The sequence below is a fragment of the Pelecanus crispus genome, chromosome 3 (genome assembly GCF_030463565.1).
Source record: "Pelecanus crispus isolate bPelCri1 chromosome 3, bPelCri1.pri, whole genome shotgun sequence".
Classification (NCBI taxonomy): Eukaryota; Metazoa; Chordata; class Aves; order Pelecaniformes; family Pelecanidae; genus Pelecanus; species Pelecanus crispus.
This window is the reverse complement of record NC_134645.1, coordinates 53,355,137-53,373,834: the sequence shown is the minus strand read 5'-3', so window position 1 is coordinate 53,373,834 and position 18,698 is coordinate 53,355,137. Positions and strand designations below refer to the sequence as shown.

At 38.1% G+C, this 18,698-nt stretch overlaps 1 protein-coding gene across 1 annotated transcript in view; it reads right to left on the bottom strand.

Annotated features, from left to right (window-relative positions):
• Positions 1–18,698, bottom strand: part of PDE10A (phosphodiesterase 10A) — a 197,001-nt gene that overhangs the window by 48,634 nt on the left and 129,669 nt on the right. The window contains exons 4-5 of the mRNA XM_075707658.1: positions 16,911–17,031; positions 14,921–14,970 (exon numbers count right to left, since the gene is read on the bottom strand). Of these exons, the coding sequence (XP_075563773.1) occupies positions 14,921–14,970; positions 16,911–17,031 (171 nt within the window). The remainder of the gene's footprint in view (positions 1–14,920; positions 14,971–16,910; positions 17,032–18,698) is intronic.

Here is an 18,698-nt window from a genome sequence, read left to right as displayed (position 1 = left end):
GTTTATCTCATCCCAAGGAAAAGTAATTTCAAAATTATCCTAACACTATATTTCCTGAAATCCAAGTGACTGCATTCGTCCCCTGTACTAGAAGAAATATTGATCTTTCTTGCTGCCTACCTAAAACTGTCTCGTTTGTTGAAAAGTCAGGTATGACAACATTCATATCATGAAACTCAATCAGAAACATCTGATAATTGTTCTATAACAAAAATATTAAAGTTAACACCACCAGAATGAATGAGATTGCAAATACTATTTTACAAAAAGAAAATTAAACACATACATAAAGGTCAAACCTGCAAACCCTTCTGTATACCACTCTTCAAATCTAAAATTTAACTCATTTTTGGATTAAAAATTAACTTTATGGAACAGTAGAGTGCCGGAAAACAATGTCCCTATCACAATCTCTTTAAAATTTTCCTTTATTTTCCCCCTCAGACAATCTGAAAAGAAGCAGTCTGTTAGTGACAACTGATTTTAAAGTCGCAAAGCCACAAAAAACCCCTGTCTCCAATGCAATCAGCAGGAACAGTTCATTTTACAAGCAAAAAGTTTTATCTTCTGTTTCATTTTTCTACCTTTGTCTCATCACATCCATCAATTTATGTGTCTCCTAACGCTACAGAATCCCAGAGACTCTCAAAATTTTAAACCATTTACTACTGTCACGCCCTATTCAGCATAGCAAAGCTATTACCCTTTAAACACAAAGAGAATTTAGGCACATGAAGAATAAATGACATGGCAAAGGTTACACAAAGTGTTAGAACAGCAGGGATCAAATCTGTATTTCCAAGACTTCAGCTTAATGTCCTAATCTCTTGAGCTATCCCTCCTTACACATTCTTAATATTTTAACACAACTGAAGCACCACCTCAGAGACCCACCTTCTATTGGGAAATTCTGTTTTCTTATTTACTATAATCAATGATCCACCTTATTTCACTGATAAATTAATAAGTCCAGGAGTATATAGAGAGAGCTCCTGTAGTAACTAACTAGTGCTTAACAGCTATATGATTTTAAATTATGAACTCAAAGCATATGAACTAAGATGAAACATTTTAAGCAAAGAGACTTGCTAGGAAAATAGAGTTGTTGTTTTGGTTTGTTTTTTTTAATTTACATATATAATACCACAGAGAGATGACAGTGCCACCACACAAAGTTTTACTAATATTCCTGGTAAGAATGGCCACATGTTTTGCCACTCCTTTGTACTGATTCGTTTTACCATCAGACTTTGCTTTCATTAGGGACAATTGCTCAAGATTTTACAGCATCAACAGTTATGATAATTAATATTAATTACATTGAATGCACCCTCAGCAAGTTTGCAGATGACACCAAGCTGAGTGGTGCAGCTGACACGCCAGAAGGCTGAGATGTCATCCAGAGGGACCTGGGCAAGCTGGAGAGGTGGGCCTGTGTGAACCTCATGAGGTTCAACAAGGCCAAGTGCAAGGTCCTGCACCTGGGACGGGGCAACCCCCAATATCAATACAGGCTGGGGGAAGAAGGGATTGAGAGCAGCCCTGCACAGAAGGACTTGGGGGTACTGGTGGATGAAAAGCTGGACATGAGCCGGCAATGTGCGCTTGCAGCCCAGAAAGCCAACCGTATCCTGGGCTGCATCAAAAGCAGCGTGGCCAGCAGGTCGAGGGAGGGGATTCTGCCCCTCTACTCTGCTCTGGTGAGACCTCACCTGGAGTACTGCGTCCAGCTCTGGGGCCCTCAGCACAAGAAGGACGTGGACCTGCTGGAGCAGGTCCAGAAGAGGGCCACCAAAATGATCCAAGGGCTGGAGCACCTCTCCTACAAGGCCAGGCTGAGGGAGTTGGGGTTGTTCAGCCTGAAGAAGAGAAGGCTCCGAGGAGACCTTATTGCAGCCTTTCAGTACTTCAAGGGGGCCTATAGGAAGGATGGGGTCAATCTTTTTAGCAAGGCCTGTTGTGACAGGACAAGGAGTAATGGATTTAAACTAAAGAAGAATAGATTTAGACTAGACACAAGAAAGAAATTTTTTACAATGAGGGTGGTGAAGCGCTGGAACAGGTTGCCCAGAGAGGTAGTGGAGGCCCCATCCCTGGAAGCATTCAAGGTCAGGTTGGATGGAGCTCTGAGCAACCTGATGTGGTTAAAGCTGTCCCTGCTCCCTGCAGGGGGGTTGGGCTAGATGATCTCTAAAGGTCCCTCCCAACCCAAACCATTCTATGATTCTATGATTCTATGAATCTGTCTCCTATGTTTATCATTCGCAAATGATACTGTAACAGTAGACAAAACAGGTGCACGGGTACTCCAGATTCCAGTAGCTCAGAATGCCACGTTGCCTTGAAAGACTGAACAAAGAACTTTTAGTTTGTTCAAATAAGATTTCAGCTTAGGCTTAGCAGTAGCAGGGAGCTTTGCACTGGAATTATTATTATTTAAATATTATGCCACTATATGCATACTTAATTCCCTGCAGAAAAAAAAAAACACAACAGAAAATATAAAAAAAAAAAATCTATGGACCTGATTCATTGAAGAAATTAAGTAAAATCTAGGCACTATGAAATCAATGGCATTTATCTTATTCTGCTCTCCTAGACCTGCGAGGTTAGTATCACTATAGGACCTGAATACCTCATAATCTCTAACAATGCATTATTACAACTCCCCTGTAAGGTAGGTGGTGACACTATCCTCATTTTATAGATGAAAACTAAAATAAAAATTTTGTATTAATACGGCTATTTTAGCTGAGGCTCCAATTACCATTTGAGTACAAACTTCACATAGCTTACCACAAACTTCACATAGCTCACCACATAGCCTACAGAATGCTTTGCACTATGGCTTAGAGCTAGAGAGAGATAAATAGATCACAAGACAAAGAAAACTCAGGTATGAAAGAAAGGAAACAGACTTCAGAGATCGATAGTTACCAGTTTGGGCCCGGGAGACTGGGTAAATTACTAAACAGGGGCTGTTTTCTAGCACAGAATATTAAAGGTACAATTTGCATGTGAAAATTCAGCATCTACTGTCAGCTGTAGAAAATGAAGTGATGATATGAGATGCATCCTTTCATAATTATCATTTCTTTATTCTGCAAACATGCAAGGCACATTATAAAACATACTAAACAATTCCAAAAAGAACACACTGAAATGTTCAGAAACTAAGGAGATGCAATGTAATGCACCATATGTAGGTACTCCTGCAGTGATGAAGATACCTTAGCTGTAATTGATTAACAGCATTTTGGAAGGAGAAAGTTGGAGTTTATGCTGAGGGGAAAACAAATGGCCAAAGAAAAGTATGGAACTGACAGCCAAAAAAGAGTGAAGTCTATCCAAGAAGAATCAGTAGTCCAATGGTTAGGGCGTTTAGTGAGTTCCACAGAAAAACACTCAAGATTCTGACGGAACTAGTAACTGAATATTTGTCTTGTACTTAAGCAGAAAGTCAGGCGTCTCAAAAAGTTCAGCAAGACAAGGAAGAGAGTTTTCCATCCAGTTATTCATTTACTAATATTGTGACACAGATGAGAATTAAACTACCTTAAAAGAGAAAATAGAGCTGCCACATGGTATTTTAGCTCTGACAAGTCATTTCAGCATATTTATTTCATACGTCTCATGCAGTTGGAAAGAAAGATACTTCTTCCATGCAGTAGCTCTACTGAACAGGCACAGTATTTACTCCACTTTGATGTCTTGCATTATGGTACAAGTGCATGAAATCTTGAAATTTTCTATTTATTCTGATCCCAAACCTCAACCTTATTCTTCAAACCCATTTACACTCACAGCTTCTTTAAAGAGTGGCCTTTAGCAGTGAAAGACACTGGAGAAGTCAGAATGTTTATTTTCCATATGAATTACAATGATGTGCTACAAAAAAAAAAAGCAACACACACACAAAACCCAAACAACAAAAACCATTAAATCAGTGCATTGAATCTGCCAGAACAAGCCTGCTCAATTTACCAGAATAAAAAGCTCCATTTATTCTTTTTTATAATCTAATAAAATAAAAATACACATAATTCTTAAATTAAAACATAGTTTCACAGTTACTCGCCTTCGTAAGTTTCAGTTTCATGTTTTTACATGCACTTAAATAGAATGAAAAAGAACATTTTACGTAACAGATCCAAGAAAAGCACCCCATGATCTGAAAAAAAAGGTACATTATTCTAATAAAACTGAAGAAACCACAGTTCACGATTTATTTAGATGAGTGTTCTGATATAAAATATTTTTTTAAACAATCAAAGAAGCTAGTAAAAGGTTTAGGATATAAAGTGCACAGAAATACTGAAATACATGTCTTCACAAATGTTTTATCTGCTATACTATATGCTTATAGGAAAAAGATTTACTATTAAAAAAGTACTTTTATAGTAGGAACAGTAATGTCTTCAACACTGAAAAGGTGGTTCATACTGCAGAGTATTGCAAAATGTAGGAGATGAAATACAATGTTTAAAGTCTGATTTATGTAGTCTAAGTAGTGGAATGAGTCAAATTAACTTAACAGGATGCTGGAGACCAAAGCTGATCTCTCCAAAGATTAAAACTTTCATTCACACCATTCTTGTTACTTTTTCTTGAGACATATTTGGTTCTTTATGCTAAGATAGCAATGTGTGATGCTTAGCAAAGCAACTGTGTTATTTAAATTATGTGTAGAAAACGTGCTTTTCCACACCGGCCTCCTGAGTCATGCCCGCAACTAAATATAAAACAATGCACACATCTTACTCTTCTCAGAAACAGCTTCTCAAAACAAAATAAAAGAAAAAAAGACAAAACCAAACAGCCACTTTCACCAGAAAACCAAAGAACTCGCTTCTTCCACACATACATATTTTTCTCCAGAAAAGGCCTTCACTGGATCTTCAATGGCCAAAAAACTGTGTTGACACCATGAAGCATCACTTGCAAAAGTTGCTTTCGCCAGCACAGTCTTTCCCATGTCCTCATGTAAGTATCAGCTTGGCTGGTAAGCCCCTCTGTTGCTACCACCATGAGGTACTGCTGTGAACAGGCATCCTGTATTGCAAAAAGCTCATGGACGTTATTTTACTTCCAGTGATAAAAAGTTTTGCAGAAGCAATCCCATTCTGCTTGTTATGGGAAACTACAAACCCCACTGCTAAGGGGTCAGTGATCAAAAAACTCTTCAAACTGCCCAGTAGGTTCCAAGTTTGCCACTATTCCTCCCAACTCTGTACAGGTGGAAAAGTATGACCGTGCAAGACCTCCACCTAGACCCCACAACCACCCTTGGTCTCCAAGACCATGGAACAATTGATAATCTTATCCTGTCCATGCAGCGCTATTAAAAAGAAAGGGAAATTTTCTCATAACCATATACAAGCTGCAAGTAGTCCATAAGCTTCTAACCATTTTACATTGACTTTGCATACACCTTTTCATGGCTGTTGATACATTCCCTATATGATCAATTTAAATCTGAATGAGTTTAAACATCTATTGTCAATTGAGGATGTGGAAATTTCTCAAGTTTTGTTGGGGTTTTGTTAACAAAGTTTTGGAATCCTAGAAGCTATCAATGGCAAGGTTAGCCAAACAAAGCACAGTACGAACAAAAAAGCTGTGCTCTGCTCTACTATGGCATGTTACTGAAATAATCTCTGAGGCATCCCACAGACACAGCTTTAAGGGAATCTCTTTAATTACCACTGTCCAAAACCACCAGGTTTTTCACATCACCTATCCAGCTCACATTTCCTGGTTTTCCTTTTGCTAAAGAAAATACTTACAAAACAAAATGTACTGTAGTAGTAATAAAATTTGGGGCTCACCTACTCTCTTCTAACCATGAATCACCCCAGCATTCTTTTAATTTGCAAATGCACATTCAAATCATCCTTCACCAGCTCAAAGGATAATTAGAAATGTTCCCATGCAGACATCAGATATATTGCACACAGCTTTACAAGCAAATGAGCAAATGGACAGATTGGGCCCTTTCAAATTACTCGCATTTCTTCTAGTGGGTTTGAATATTTTACTTCAAAAACAGACTAACAGTTTGCATTTCTCGTAATGACACTGAACAGCGATTAATAATCAAAATAAGGAACCAGTGGATTTTCAACCACAACTTAAACAATAGATAGTCAACAAAAAAGGAAATACAAGAATATAAAGTCCCATAATTTACCAAATACCATACTGACAGCTCTCAATGCAGTAAAAGGAAAAGGCTGAGGAGACAGCAGGATGCCTGTGCACTGCTCACAGTATCTTTTGCTGCTATAACGACTTGCAGTGAGAATGTAAGTCAGTATCAGAAGCAGATAAACATGAATAGCTCTTTACTGACATTGCAATGTCACTGTCTCTCTCCTGGCAAAAGTTAAGTAATAAAAGTTATCTAGTGTAGACAGAGCATTAGATATCTCTACTGCTGATGAGGCAGAAGGCACAAAGATAGGAGCGTCACTCTGGGTTTGATAAACTACCAAAAGAGCAAACATTGACTTGGAGAGCAAATCTTTTGGAATCTTCCAGGTTCATGCATTCTGACACCTGGCAGCCCATGGGATTCTGCAATTCCCTATTTTGATCTGTTTCCCCTCCCTCCAGACACAGACAGAATCTCCTTACCTATAGCAAACTCAACTACCCTATTACCAATCTTTTTCCAACAAGTTCCATATGGTGAGGGACTTCTTTGTTTAAATGTAGTTAGGCAGGGGAACACTCAAGTCTGACACTAGAAACCTCCTATTCCTCGTTGGGACCTCAGAGCACACAAGGTGCTTCCTTTCCTGCCTTCTGTGACATGACAGATTGTTCCAGCTGGGCCCAAAATCTTCAAAATTATTCCTTCCCTCCTAGTTTAATCTCTTAATTCACTTTGATACAGTCTCCAACCAAAAAACTCCTATTAATTTTGACTGATGTTACAGTGTGGCTTGGAATCCACTAATGGCCTTATTGGGACCACAGAGAGCAAGAGGTGCTTAAAAAACCAAACTGAAACAAACCAGAAAGTCCAAAACAAATGACAACTATAACAAAGGTTCAACCACTGGTGAACACACACAAACATAACAAAATTCACCCTTTCATATTTCATAGGCATTTTACATATAGGCAACATATTGTAATCTCTAATGTCTTTTTAAAACGCTCATGTATTAACAAGTCTTCCACTCTACAGGAATGCAGAATGACGTACACTGTAATCAGTTCTTGAGGGATATCAGCATGACAGCATTCTCAATTCACAGCTAAACACAGCAAACTTGGCTTTCAGATACATAACAAAATTACTATATATCCAATCAGCCATAATACCATGGCTTTCGGTGCTCTTTTCTTGGTACCATGCGCACACTCTGTTGAAATTAGGAAGTAATTTATCTTGAACCTCTTTTACGGTGGCTGAAAAAACCCTCATGACTCCTCGTTTGTAACAGCTAAGAGCATGCACATGAAGAATTACTGTTGTTCATCTTGTCATGCTGTCGTAACTTGGCCCCACGGTTGGTTTTTCTAGTGAAAATCTAATGCTTGACAGAGGAAGCAGATTAAAATCCCAGTAAAAGAAAAACTGGGGAGTAGCAGCTCAAGTCTCATACCATCAGCACATCCTGACAGATAATCTTGCAGTGGTAAGAAGGTACCTACAGTTTTCAGGTGCTTTCAGTCTTTGGCTCTCCTGATGAAGAGGTCAACTACATGTGTAATTGATGCTATTTTTCTAGTGGCTGTTGGTGTGTAGCGTGTGGGATTCCAGCACACCACCAAATCCCAACCCACAAAGGCTAGAAACCATTCAACTAACTATATAAAGTTTGCCAGGGCTGGATTTGAACTGCAAACATGTATTGCTTGCCATTTCACAAACTGCTCAGTTGCTTCTTCTTTTTTTAGAATACTCCTTATAGCTAAGCAAATACCAATCATGAACTCATTTTTCTAAAATTACTTTGCAGAAAAGAGGTCTGGATAAGAATCAGGTTTAATGATTAGAATGAGGGTTAAAGTACACACATGACAAGCATTCCATTAACAAACTGTTTTGGTGGTAAGGGTGACTGGATCCTGATCTAGTTTCTTCCACAGTGAATTTTGCTGATAAAACTGGCCCTAAAAATGCTTAATGGAAAATCATTTAATATTCAGCTGACTTTAAATGAAAGCCTTAATACTACAGCATTGCTATACGACTTGATGCTTGGAAAAAAAAAAACATTAAAGAGAAATTGGAATTAAGCAAGCTGATATTAAGTGAGCTTAATGGTTTTTGCTGCTCACATCCTTTTCTGTTCAGTAACAGCAATAGATTTTTACTCTTGGTAAAGGATGTAACAACCTGCATGTAAGACCACACAGCCTAATGATAAAATTATTTATAGGTATAAAGGCTGGACCCTAAGGCCTTTTTTTGCAGGAATAAAACTCATCACAATAAGCAATGATGACCAAGAAAACCAAACAAACAGAACTAATTTGGAAAATATCCACAGGCAAAAACCTTGGATTTGTAAACTGGCTAAGCTGAAGTAGTAGACCAATACTACCGTGCTAAAATGTGAAAAAGCTATAGGCAATTACGTCCTGGGTTTAAACACAAGTGCAGCAAACCTAATACCTGAAGCACGCAGGGATAAAAGAAGAAAAAAACCCCAGCAACTACCTCCGTTGTTTATAAAAACTTATTTCCTTCTTGATAACTGACAGTGCACTTGACAAGAGATTTGCTTTTTTAAACTACACAGTATGTACAAATGTTGGATACTTGTGAAATGAAGATGATGTACTTACATGCTGTAAAACAACTAGTAGTTGTGTGTGTGTGGTTTAATGTTTTCATCCTTCTCAATGGTACCAATTGCTAACTGCACTTCATTCCTGGAAATTTTCCAGTTGATCTACACAGCTGAAAATCACCGCAAGAGTTATACCAGTTGAAACTGAAAACAAAGCTGACATACCTCTCTTCCATCCCTTCAGTCTTAAGGCATGGTCAACTAAGCATTTTTCTGAAAGATGTTTGTCCAGACAGTTCTCAAACACCTCCAGGGATGAGGATCCCTGAGATTCCACAAGCAATGCACTGTAGTGCTTCATTACAGCCACAACTGGGGAAGCTTTCCTAATGCCAGTTCAAGCCTGCTACTTCTTGCCCTACACACTGTAGATATGGAGAAAGATGATTCCATTTCTCTCTGCCTTATCCAGGAGTATCTTCACCCCTCAACTTTCTTTTCTTTAGACTAAGCAATACCAGTTCTTTTGTTTCCTGACCATTCTCCCTGCTCTCCTGAATTCACTTCAACTCCTCCAATTTTTTCTTAAAAGTGTGGTGTTTAAACCAGACATATTATTCCGCCTGAGACCTTAGCAGTGGACAGAGGAATGGGAAAATTAACTTACATGCAGGCTAAATTTCTGCTTCAGCTACATGCAATAGTGCCTTTTTTGCTACAGCAATAATATTGCTGACTCATGTTTACCTTCAAATTCACTGCAAACCCCAGAATCTTTCTCAAAGTCATCAACTGCCCTACACAGAGAGAGGCAATCTATGGAGAGCCCAGCACTTGTCCTCACTGAATCATTGTCCAGTTTCTTCAGACCATTTTCCCAAGATCATTTTGAATTCTAATCCGTCCCTACAAACACATCTGCAGTCCTTCCTAATTTCATGTAATATGCAAATTTAATAAGCCTATATTCTTCTTTCACCCATGCATTAATGAATATACTGAGCAAAACCAGATCCAGGATAAATCCTTGAGGGGATTGAGTGCACCCTCAGTAAGTTTGCAGATGACACCAAACTGGGTAGGAGTGTCGATCTGCTCGAGGGTAGGATGGCCCTGCAGAGGGACCTGGACAGGCTGGACCGATGGGCCAAGGCCAGCTGTATGAGGTTCAACAAGGCCAAGTGCCGGGTCCTGCACTTGGGTCACAACAACCCCATGCAACGCTACAGGCTTGGGGAAGAGTGCCTGGAAAGCTGCCTGGCCGAAAAGGACCTGGGGGTGTTGGTGGACAGCCGGCTGAACATGAGCCAGCAGTGTGCCCAGGTGGCCAAGAAGGCCAACAGCATCCTGGCTTGTATCAGGAATGGTGTGGCCAGCAGGAGCAGGGAGGTGATTGTCCCCCTGTACTCAGCACTGGTGAGGCCGCACCTGGAATACTGTGTCCAGTTTTGGGCCCCTCACTACAGGAAAGACATTGAGGTGCTGGAGCGTGTCCAGAGAAAGGCAACAAGGCTGGTGAAGGGTCTGGAGCACAGGCCTTATGAGGAGCGTCTGAGGGAACTGGGGTTGTTTAGCTTAGAGAAGAGGAGGCTGAGGGGAGACCTTATTGCTCTCTACAACTACCTGAAAGGAGGTTGTAGTGAGGTGGGTGTTGGTCTCTTCACCCATGTAGATAGCGATAGGACGAGAGGAAATGGGCTCAAACTGCGCCAGGGGAGGTTTAGGTTGGAAATTAGGAAAAATTTCTTTATGGAAAGGGTGGTCAAGCATTGGAACAGGCTGCCCAGAGAGGTGGTGGAGTCACCATCCCTGGAGGTGTTCAAAAAACGGGTAGATGTGGCACTTTGTGACATGGTTTAGTCTAGTCTACCCTTGATTGGTTTAGTGTGGACTTGGTAGTGTAGGTTAATGGTTGGACTGGATGATCTTAAAGGTCTTTTCCAACCTAAACGATTTTATGATTCTATCATTCTATGAAAATACGTTCCCATTCTGATAGAGAACCACAAACAACTAGTCTCTGTCTAGTCTTCTGACCAGTTCTGCATTCTACCTATAGTATATTCATCATGACTATATTCCACAAGTCCATTTACCTGAATATTAAATGAAACAGGACCAAAATTTCACTAAAATATATCTTGTCAGTTATTTACCTAATTTCTTTCAGTTTGATAATTTGTTGACTCAAAGTTAAACTATAACTCATCAACAGCTTTCCCTCTCTGCTGAGTATCACTATTCACTGGCAAATAAGAAAGCAACAGATTACTTCCACTTTATATCTAAAAATAGTACATGATGTTGGAATTGATTCAAGCATAGAGACCAAAGTTTCCTGAATTGACTTGCTGCTAGAAGGGTTTCACCTGGAAACATGTTTAAAAGACTCAAATTTGAGAGAAAATGTCTACACATCCAAAATAATGTGCCTTAGCCTGGCACAAAAACCTGAGAGAGTTAGCAAGCAGTAGTTTTTGCCTTGGTTCTTAATCATTTAAATCACCCACCCCATAAATTCACTAGGTGGCACTGCACACCAAGCTGCAACAATTTCTGCATGACCAGAAATTCTAGAATAGCTTAATAAGATATACCCTGAAGCACAGAGTATGTGCACATATTTGTGGCCTCACATAATTATTTCTTACAATAAAGCCATTGGAAATGTCTATTTGAAGCAAGGATGATCTGTTTGTCAACACAGTTTGCAGTTTCAGGAAATAAGGAACACAAGACCTAGTAACATCTACTTCATTTGTATGCCTATTAAATTCAAAGTCATACCTCTTTACGTAGGAATCACAATGTAATCATGAGGTGAATTACACAAATAAGGACTATAAACAAGAAGCATCTGAAGAATCAGATAATATAATAACACATCAGAAACTCTGCAGCTGTGACAAGTATTTTAGAAATACCGCCTTGTAAAGACGTCAGCTTGTGGGCTTAAATCCATGCCCAGCTAGCATGGTACTTAGGCACATTGATTTACACACACAGTACCCTATACAAGGATTTCAGTAAATCCTTTAAGTCATGTTTGAAGATGATATTCAACTAAGGTCATAACATGAGAATTATGAACTATATATTCATCCCCATAAGAAATAAAACAGAAAACTGAAATAAAGTCAAGTCCTTTGCTGGAGAGTTGTGCTTGATTTGGAAGTGTTTTTGCTCTCCAATATATAGGATTTGTAAAATGGCAGTTATGTACCTTAAGAATAAATCATTTTATTTGCTTAACTGCACTAACCCATGGACAAAGATAATTTCTTAGATATGGAGAAAGTTCAAGAACCAGAGGCAGTATGGGCAAAGGTCTGTTCAGATCACTTGGCCCTGATGAGGAAGCTATATTGTTTCTAGTATCTGAGTAGTTACAGAAATCTCATATTGCAAAAATGTTCTTTAGCTGATATTAACATGTGTCAAGATTCTCAAATTTGGATTTCTTTAAACAGGCATAAGTACACCTACACCTCTATTTACAGAGGGAGCTGAAACGAAGTAGAGTTAATGCTTTTGCTTCAGTTTTGATCCTAATTTCCCTTACAGAATATAGGCAGAACACACATCACTAAACGTTACAAAACCATTTGAGAGAAAGTAGGTATCCACTTATTAACAGGATTCCTCCATTCTTACACAGTCCCCTCCCAGTATCTAATTCTCAAAAACACATATACACACACTCCAGAAAAGGTGTATTCAGGCACAAATTACTTCTTTGAAAGCATGGTGGAAATAAGTGTTACATCAGGTCTAGTTCTGAAACACAAGGCTGCTGACTGGATAAATACAAGCAGATTTATGTATATTTCTCAAGCTAACAAACAAAAAGCCAAATGCTAAAATTGAAGGCGGGGGGGGGTGGGGGGGGTGGGGGGGTGGGGGTGGTGTAAGGTTTTGCTGAATTTGCAAAACTTAAGTCACACACCAAGCATCAAAAAATTAAGCCAACAAAAAACAGAAGCCATTCTTCAACATGTGGCCATAGGTGTTCAGCAACTACTTTGTCCGGGCTAATGATAGGGTTTTTTATCATTTTTGAAACTTCACCTTAAAGAATTGGCTCTTTTCTGCCATTCAAGCTATGCAGAATCTTTGTGTTCCCATTTAAAAAAGATATTTAATAAAAATAAATAAAAATACATTGCCAGTATTTGCTGGACAATGGTTAAGCTCACTTGGACACACCCTTTAAATTAAATATTCAAGAGACAAAGATATCCAAATTAATTTTCAATGACAATTTCTTACACACAGTAGGCTAACGCGTTATCATTTAGTTACAAGACTACAAACATGAGTCTGGCCCAAAGCCCACTAATGTGAATGGAAAATCTCACACTAACTTCAAAGGACTTGGGATCAGACCCTATAATAACTAAATGTAGAACATTCTGTTTTGGGAGATGCAGCTACGTAGCAGTGGTTAATAAAGTCAATGTGTGTTTTTAGTGGTTGGAACTTTTTTCAGGAAAGAGTTATATGGTGAAGCAAATAGATTCAACTGCCTAACAGACTATTAAAAAAAAAGCAAAAGCAGAAGGTTATAAAGTGCCCAGGCCCTCAAGGTATCAGAAGACTGGGAGGAACCCCATATTATGCCACACTAATCTGACAGGAAAAACCTCACCATAGTAAGAATTCTCTAGGTCTCAAGCTGTAAAGTTAATGTTCCTGTAACCTTTTACAAAGCATTTAGAGAGGAACATGCTCAGCTGGCATGCAGTTACTGCCACTGAAGCTGGCCAGCGCTGCGCATTCAGAATGGATGCCTGTACTTCCTGCAAGCTCCTGCCTTTGTATCTGTAGCAGGAGGAAGCTCTTCAGTGACTGTTTGCATCACCCCCCACACATGACAGCAGACGCTGTCACCTACTAATGAGAACCAAAGGTTGCATTCACAAAGGATGAACAACACGTTACTTAAATTACACCCCTCAGTGAAGGGGTTATTAAAAAATATATGCTATTTACATACTTACAGAACCCATTCAGAGCAGACCCAATTTCTGAATAATAAAATGGGTTATCTTTATTATGTGAAATAATCATTAAAAGAAAAAAAAATCCAAACCGCAAAAACCATTTGCATTTCTTTTAGGAAATTTCTGTATGGGCCTTCTTCCACATCCTTCAAATTAGACACTATCTTTTTTGAATAAGTAAAAAATACTCTTAGGAAAGGCTCAAGTCACCTGCAGGTTTGTACATCTTCAATCCTGTTTCCATTATTTCAAAAATGTCATTCTTTTTCTGAATTCAATTATTTCACAAAGAGCAAAGGAAATTAGCTAATGGACTTTACAAAAATAAACTATTAAAACTGGCTGCGTAAAGTAAGGAAACAAAAACAATGAGAAAAATATTTTCCTCTCTAGTCATTTTTCAGTAAGAAGAGTTTAATTTGTTTCTTGAACCAATGAAAGACATAAAATTGCTGACAAATTGTGATTTTTAAGTTGATGGAACTGACTGAAGTATAAACTGCACTGCCTTCTTGGTAGCCATTCGAAGTAACTACAAAATCTTGTATAATGGTAACTACAAATTAATCTGGATAGAAAAAAATGTAATGCATTCTAAATGCCAAATAACAGAACAGCAAATATTGGACTCATTGTTATTCAAATTATTACATCAGAAACTAATTTCATTCATAGATTTTAAATGTACAATTTATTTTATGTGAACTAAAATCTACATCTGAAATTTAGTATTTCACTATCAAGTTGCAGCTGGCAGTTAACAAAAGACCTGATAACCTTTTTAAAAAAATCAGAGAGATAACTAGATTAGAAGAATAGGCTATGCAGAGTAAATCCAAGTTAAGTTTTCTGTTTGTTAAAGACAATTAATAATGGGGCTAAATCACAAGTTAAGTTGCTACAGTCAGAGAAACAACAGCGTTCCTGCCAAATCTTTTAAAACAAATTGAAAAGCCAAGGATCTAGTTGCAGGAAAAAATTTTCATTACCACTATGTTCAATAAACTTCTATTTTACAGAAATAAAAATAACATAAAGCTAATATTCAGCACTCAGGCAATATTTCCTGCTAAACGATGTGCAAAATAAAATCAAAATATCATTGTGAAATTGGAAAATGCATTTGTAACTGTACAGAAAAGCAGCATCTTAATCCAGTATACTTACATTATTGCATTCTCCCAGGAAATATAGTGCAAATCCATCAGCTTTTGTAGCTGCCAAAGCAATAATAAAAGAAATAATTGTACTCACAGGGGGAAATTGAACTTACACAAGATCTCTGAGATGAAACCACAGATTCAATTCCACTTAGGAGAAACATCTACAGTTCTAAAGGTGAAGGTCTATTGGTATGTCCCTTGAAACTTCCCAGACTCTACAAAGTTAGAGGTACGAGATAATTCTTATTTTCCCCATTGTCATTTACTACATTCTAGAAGATAATTAGAAACAACCTCTTTATACATCTTATTCTTATTCCAAGGCCTAATGTCTGTAAATTCAAATTAATTCATATGACAGTATAGAAGTAACATAAGAACTTGTATTTACAATATAAGCAGCCACATAACATTATCATTTCCATGAGTAAAATAAGTACCATTTGTAGATGGTAAGCTATATTTGTCCTTGCCTTAAGATAGAAAATTATGGGAAAATAAAATGTTGCAAATATTGCCATAAAAATGTGTTTCAAAACAAACTGTTTCTATTTTCTGCACCTGCCCCATATTAAAAACATTGACAAGCACCAGAAACTTTATACTTGTCAGATTTCTGCCAGATTCAGATTGCTGTATGAAACAGGGCAAAGTCAAGTTCCTTGAACTCTCAAAAGTTTGAAGTCAACCAACCATCATAACTTATTGCTAAAATGAAAACTCTCAAAATCAGAAGAGGATATAGCACTCAATGTTTTTTACCCCACTTTACACAACAGACTTTGATACTTTGAGTTTAAGTTTGTCTGTCTTTCCAACAGTTAATACACATTGCAATCAGTAAACGTACATACCTGATACCCAGTTTTTATGAATGAGCACAAGAATCCATTTAGTACATTTTAGGGGAGTGATTATACTTGTGCGTGACCAAATCAATTGGCTTTCTGCATTTCTTTTACAAAAGGAAAAAAGTTACTTGCTTATTGTCAACTGTGTAGCACCAGTAAGAGTTCAGGGCATGACAATTTGCACTCAGATTTTAAATCCTTCAGCTGTAGTTTGTAAGCACATTGAGTTACAAGGCAAATGAGCACGTAAAGGCAATAAAAAAAAAAAAAAAAAAATCTCATCTGCTTTATAAAAGGAAAACATATTGTAAAAGATAAGCAGACCCTGTCTCGTATAGCTTCTCACTTGCTGTGTATTAACAAAGTCCAGTCTGATTTGCTGTGAGCTAGAACATCAATATCCAAATAACCACTTGAGCAAAATCAGTAAACGGAAGTGGTCCTTTTAAAACATCATGTATATAAACCAGAACCATTACTCATCATCACAAAATGATGAAGTAGCAGGGACGGTAAAACCTTTCTAAAGAGTTGACTGAAAGATATACTGAACAAAGCTACTGATACTTCCTATTGAAGTCTGAGTACATCCACTCTGACTAAAAAGAAGCCAAATTACACTTAGAGTGGTATTGGGAATTTTTTTGGTTTTATTTTTTAACTTTTGATCATGTGTTGTATTTTCTTACCACAAAAGGTACTTATATCAGATAGAAAAAATGGTTAAAAACTGAATGTAATTTGAGATGACACAAAAGAGATGCCCTCTTTCAGTAACACCTCAGTTTTGTTTCAAAAGGAGTTCAAGTATGCAGTGATACTACTGATAGATTTTTTTTTTTTTTTCTTTACTTTCAATATTGACATTGCAACACCATCATAACCAGAATAGTTATTCTTTGGTTCATTTAACAGGGGACTCTGATTTTTCAACTGGATACACAACTCTCTCCAAAGAAATTCACTTAAGTACAGTCAGGGATTCACTGAGAGACAGAAGGCGAAGTAAGTTCATACTGAGACAACATCCAAAGAAAACACTGTCATCCCTCAATACCTGTCTTTATTAATTAAACCACGTAAGAAATGTGCTGTGCACTGATGCTAAGTAACACCTCAGAGACATCTGATTCTCTTTCTTACCTATTTTAATGATGCTGCTCAGTTCATACAGAAGTAGTTGGTTATCTCCTCCTGTATCCAGGCGCTGTTCTATGTAGCTGTTCAATTCGTACACTACACCTTGCATATTTGTGTCCTGGTACTGTGGAAGCAAAGACAAGAAGAACACTTTAGAATAACTCAGACGTATTTTGCAGGTTTTAAACATACAAATGCACTAAAAATACTATGTTGAGATTTCAATACCGAGTTAATCGTGACTGTTGTAATCCAGCTGCCTGAAGAACTGGGTCACTGCCAAGCAAGAGGCACAGCACTCCACTCTATGCTCCATTAGACATTTGTTCAAAGTGTACCGAGTACACCACTGAGCATTTAGCAAGCGCCTAAACTCGGCCAAGGTCACACGACAATGTCTCAAGAAGAAACCGAGATATACGACAATTGGAAGGTAAGTAACCTTCAACTCCTTCCTTTTAAGCTCCTACTCCACCACGAAAGGAGGCAACTAGCTGCCTTTGCCAGCATCTTCCACCTCAAATTCATGAACCAAATGACAGAACTGTGCCAAGCACCAGAGCTTTGAGGTGGTAGCTCAAGGAGCTCAGCCTTCCAAATACAGCAGCAGTTAACACCAACAAACTGAAGGACAGAAATCGCGTGAGTCAAAATCATGCTAGCCACTGTGGCCTAACAGGCATTTGTTTCAACAAAGGATGGCAGACAAAGCCAGAAAGAGACTACAAATCAGTTAGGATATTTAGATGGGAGCAATGGGGTGCTGGCTGCTGGTACAATGAAAGAGCGTGACGTGGTTAAAATCTCATAGGAAAGGAGATGCAGCCTCACTTCAGGGGCCCAATGGCACTTGGTTATCCAGTTCCTGAGTCCTGAAACCAAGTCCTGAAGGGCTGATAAACTGGTAGTAAATGTGCATGTGTTGCATGACAGCATCGTGAACAATAATTTCACAGAAAGCAATACTTGGCAGTAAGTACAGATTCATTACCTTGCCCAAAACTGGTAATGTGGTAACTGAAGAAAGTAATATGGTCAATTATTTATTGAACTCAGTGATGCAGTAAATTATGTTGCTTAAACTAAAAATGAAGCTGGTGATATTTAGATGAATTAATGTTGCTTGAAAGACTAATACTTATTCTCCCGCTCATTCATACTTAAGAACCAAATGTAATATAGACCAGACTAATGTAAACAGCACTATGAAAAATGCCATGAAAGTTCAGAATATCCCAGTCTACCCACCGCTCCCACGTTTATGTGCACTCGTGTACCTCTGCTCCATATCCCTCTAGATCTTCTCTGTCTATAACTTTGGGGAAATCTGTACATGTGACACTTACTGGTGGATTAAGCACGTAACTTACACAATATATTCCATGATATAACTTTTATTCCCACTATTACTTTCATGCATTTCTACATACAACACACTATGTCATGAACACAGAGCATACAGCCATATATTTAGGATACAATTGGCTCCTTCATCTCAAAAAAACCAAACCCCAAACTCCACCAACAAAAACTCCAAATGCTTGCTGGATAGTGTCAATTCCCGATTCCTTTAAAATAAGCAGATCTTAATCTTGACTTTAAAATGGCTCCTCAGAACATGCAATCTTTGCTGTGAGTCCTTCTTAGCACATGGTGTTGTATTAATCCATTGCTCCAGATGGACATATTAGAACATTTGAGACCTAGGGTGTCCACAATGTTCTCAATGTGTAACAAACTTATCACTTAATAATTCTTTCTATAAATTAATGGGAAATTTTGACAGCAATG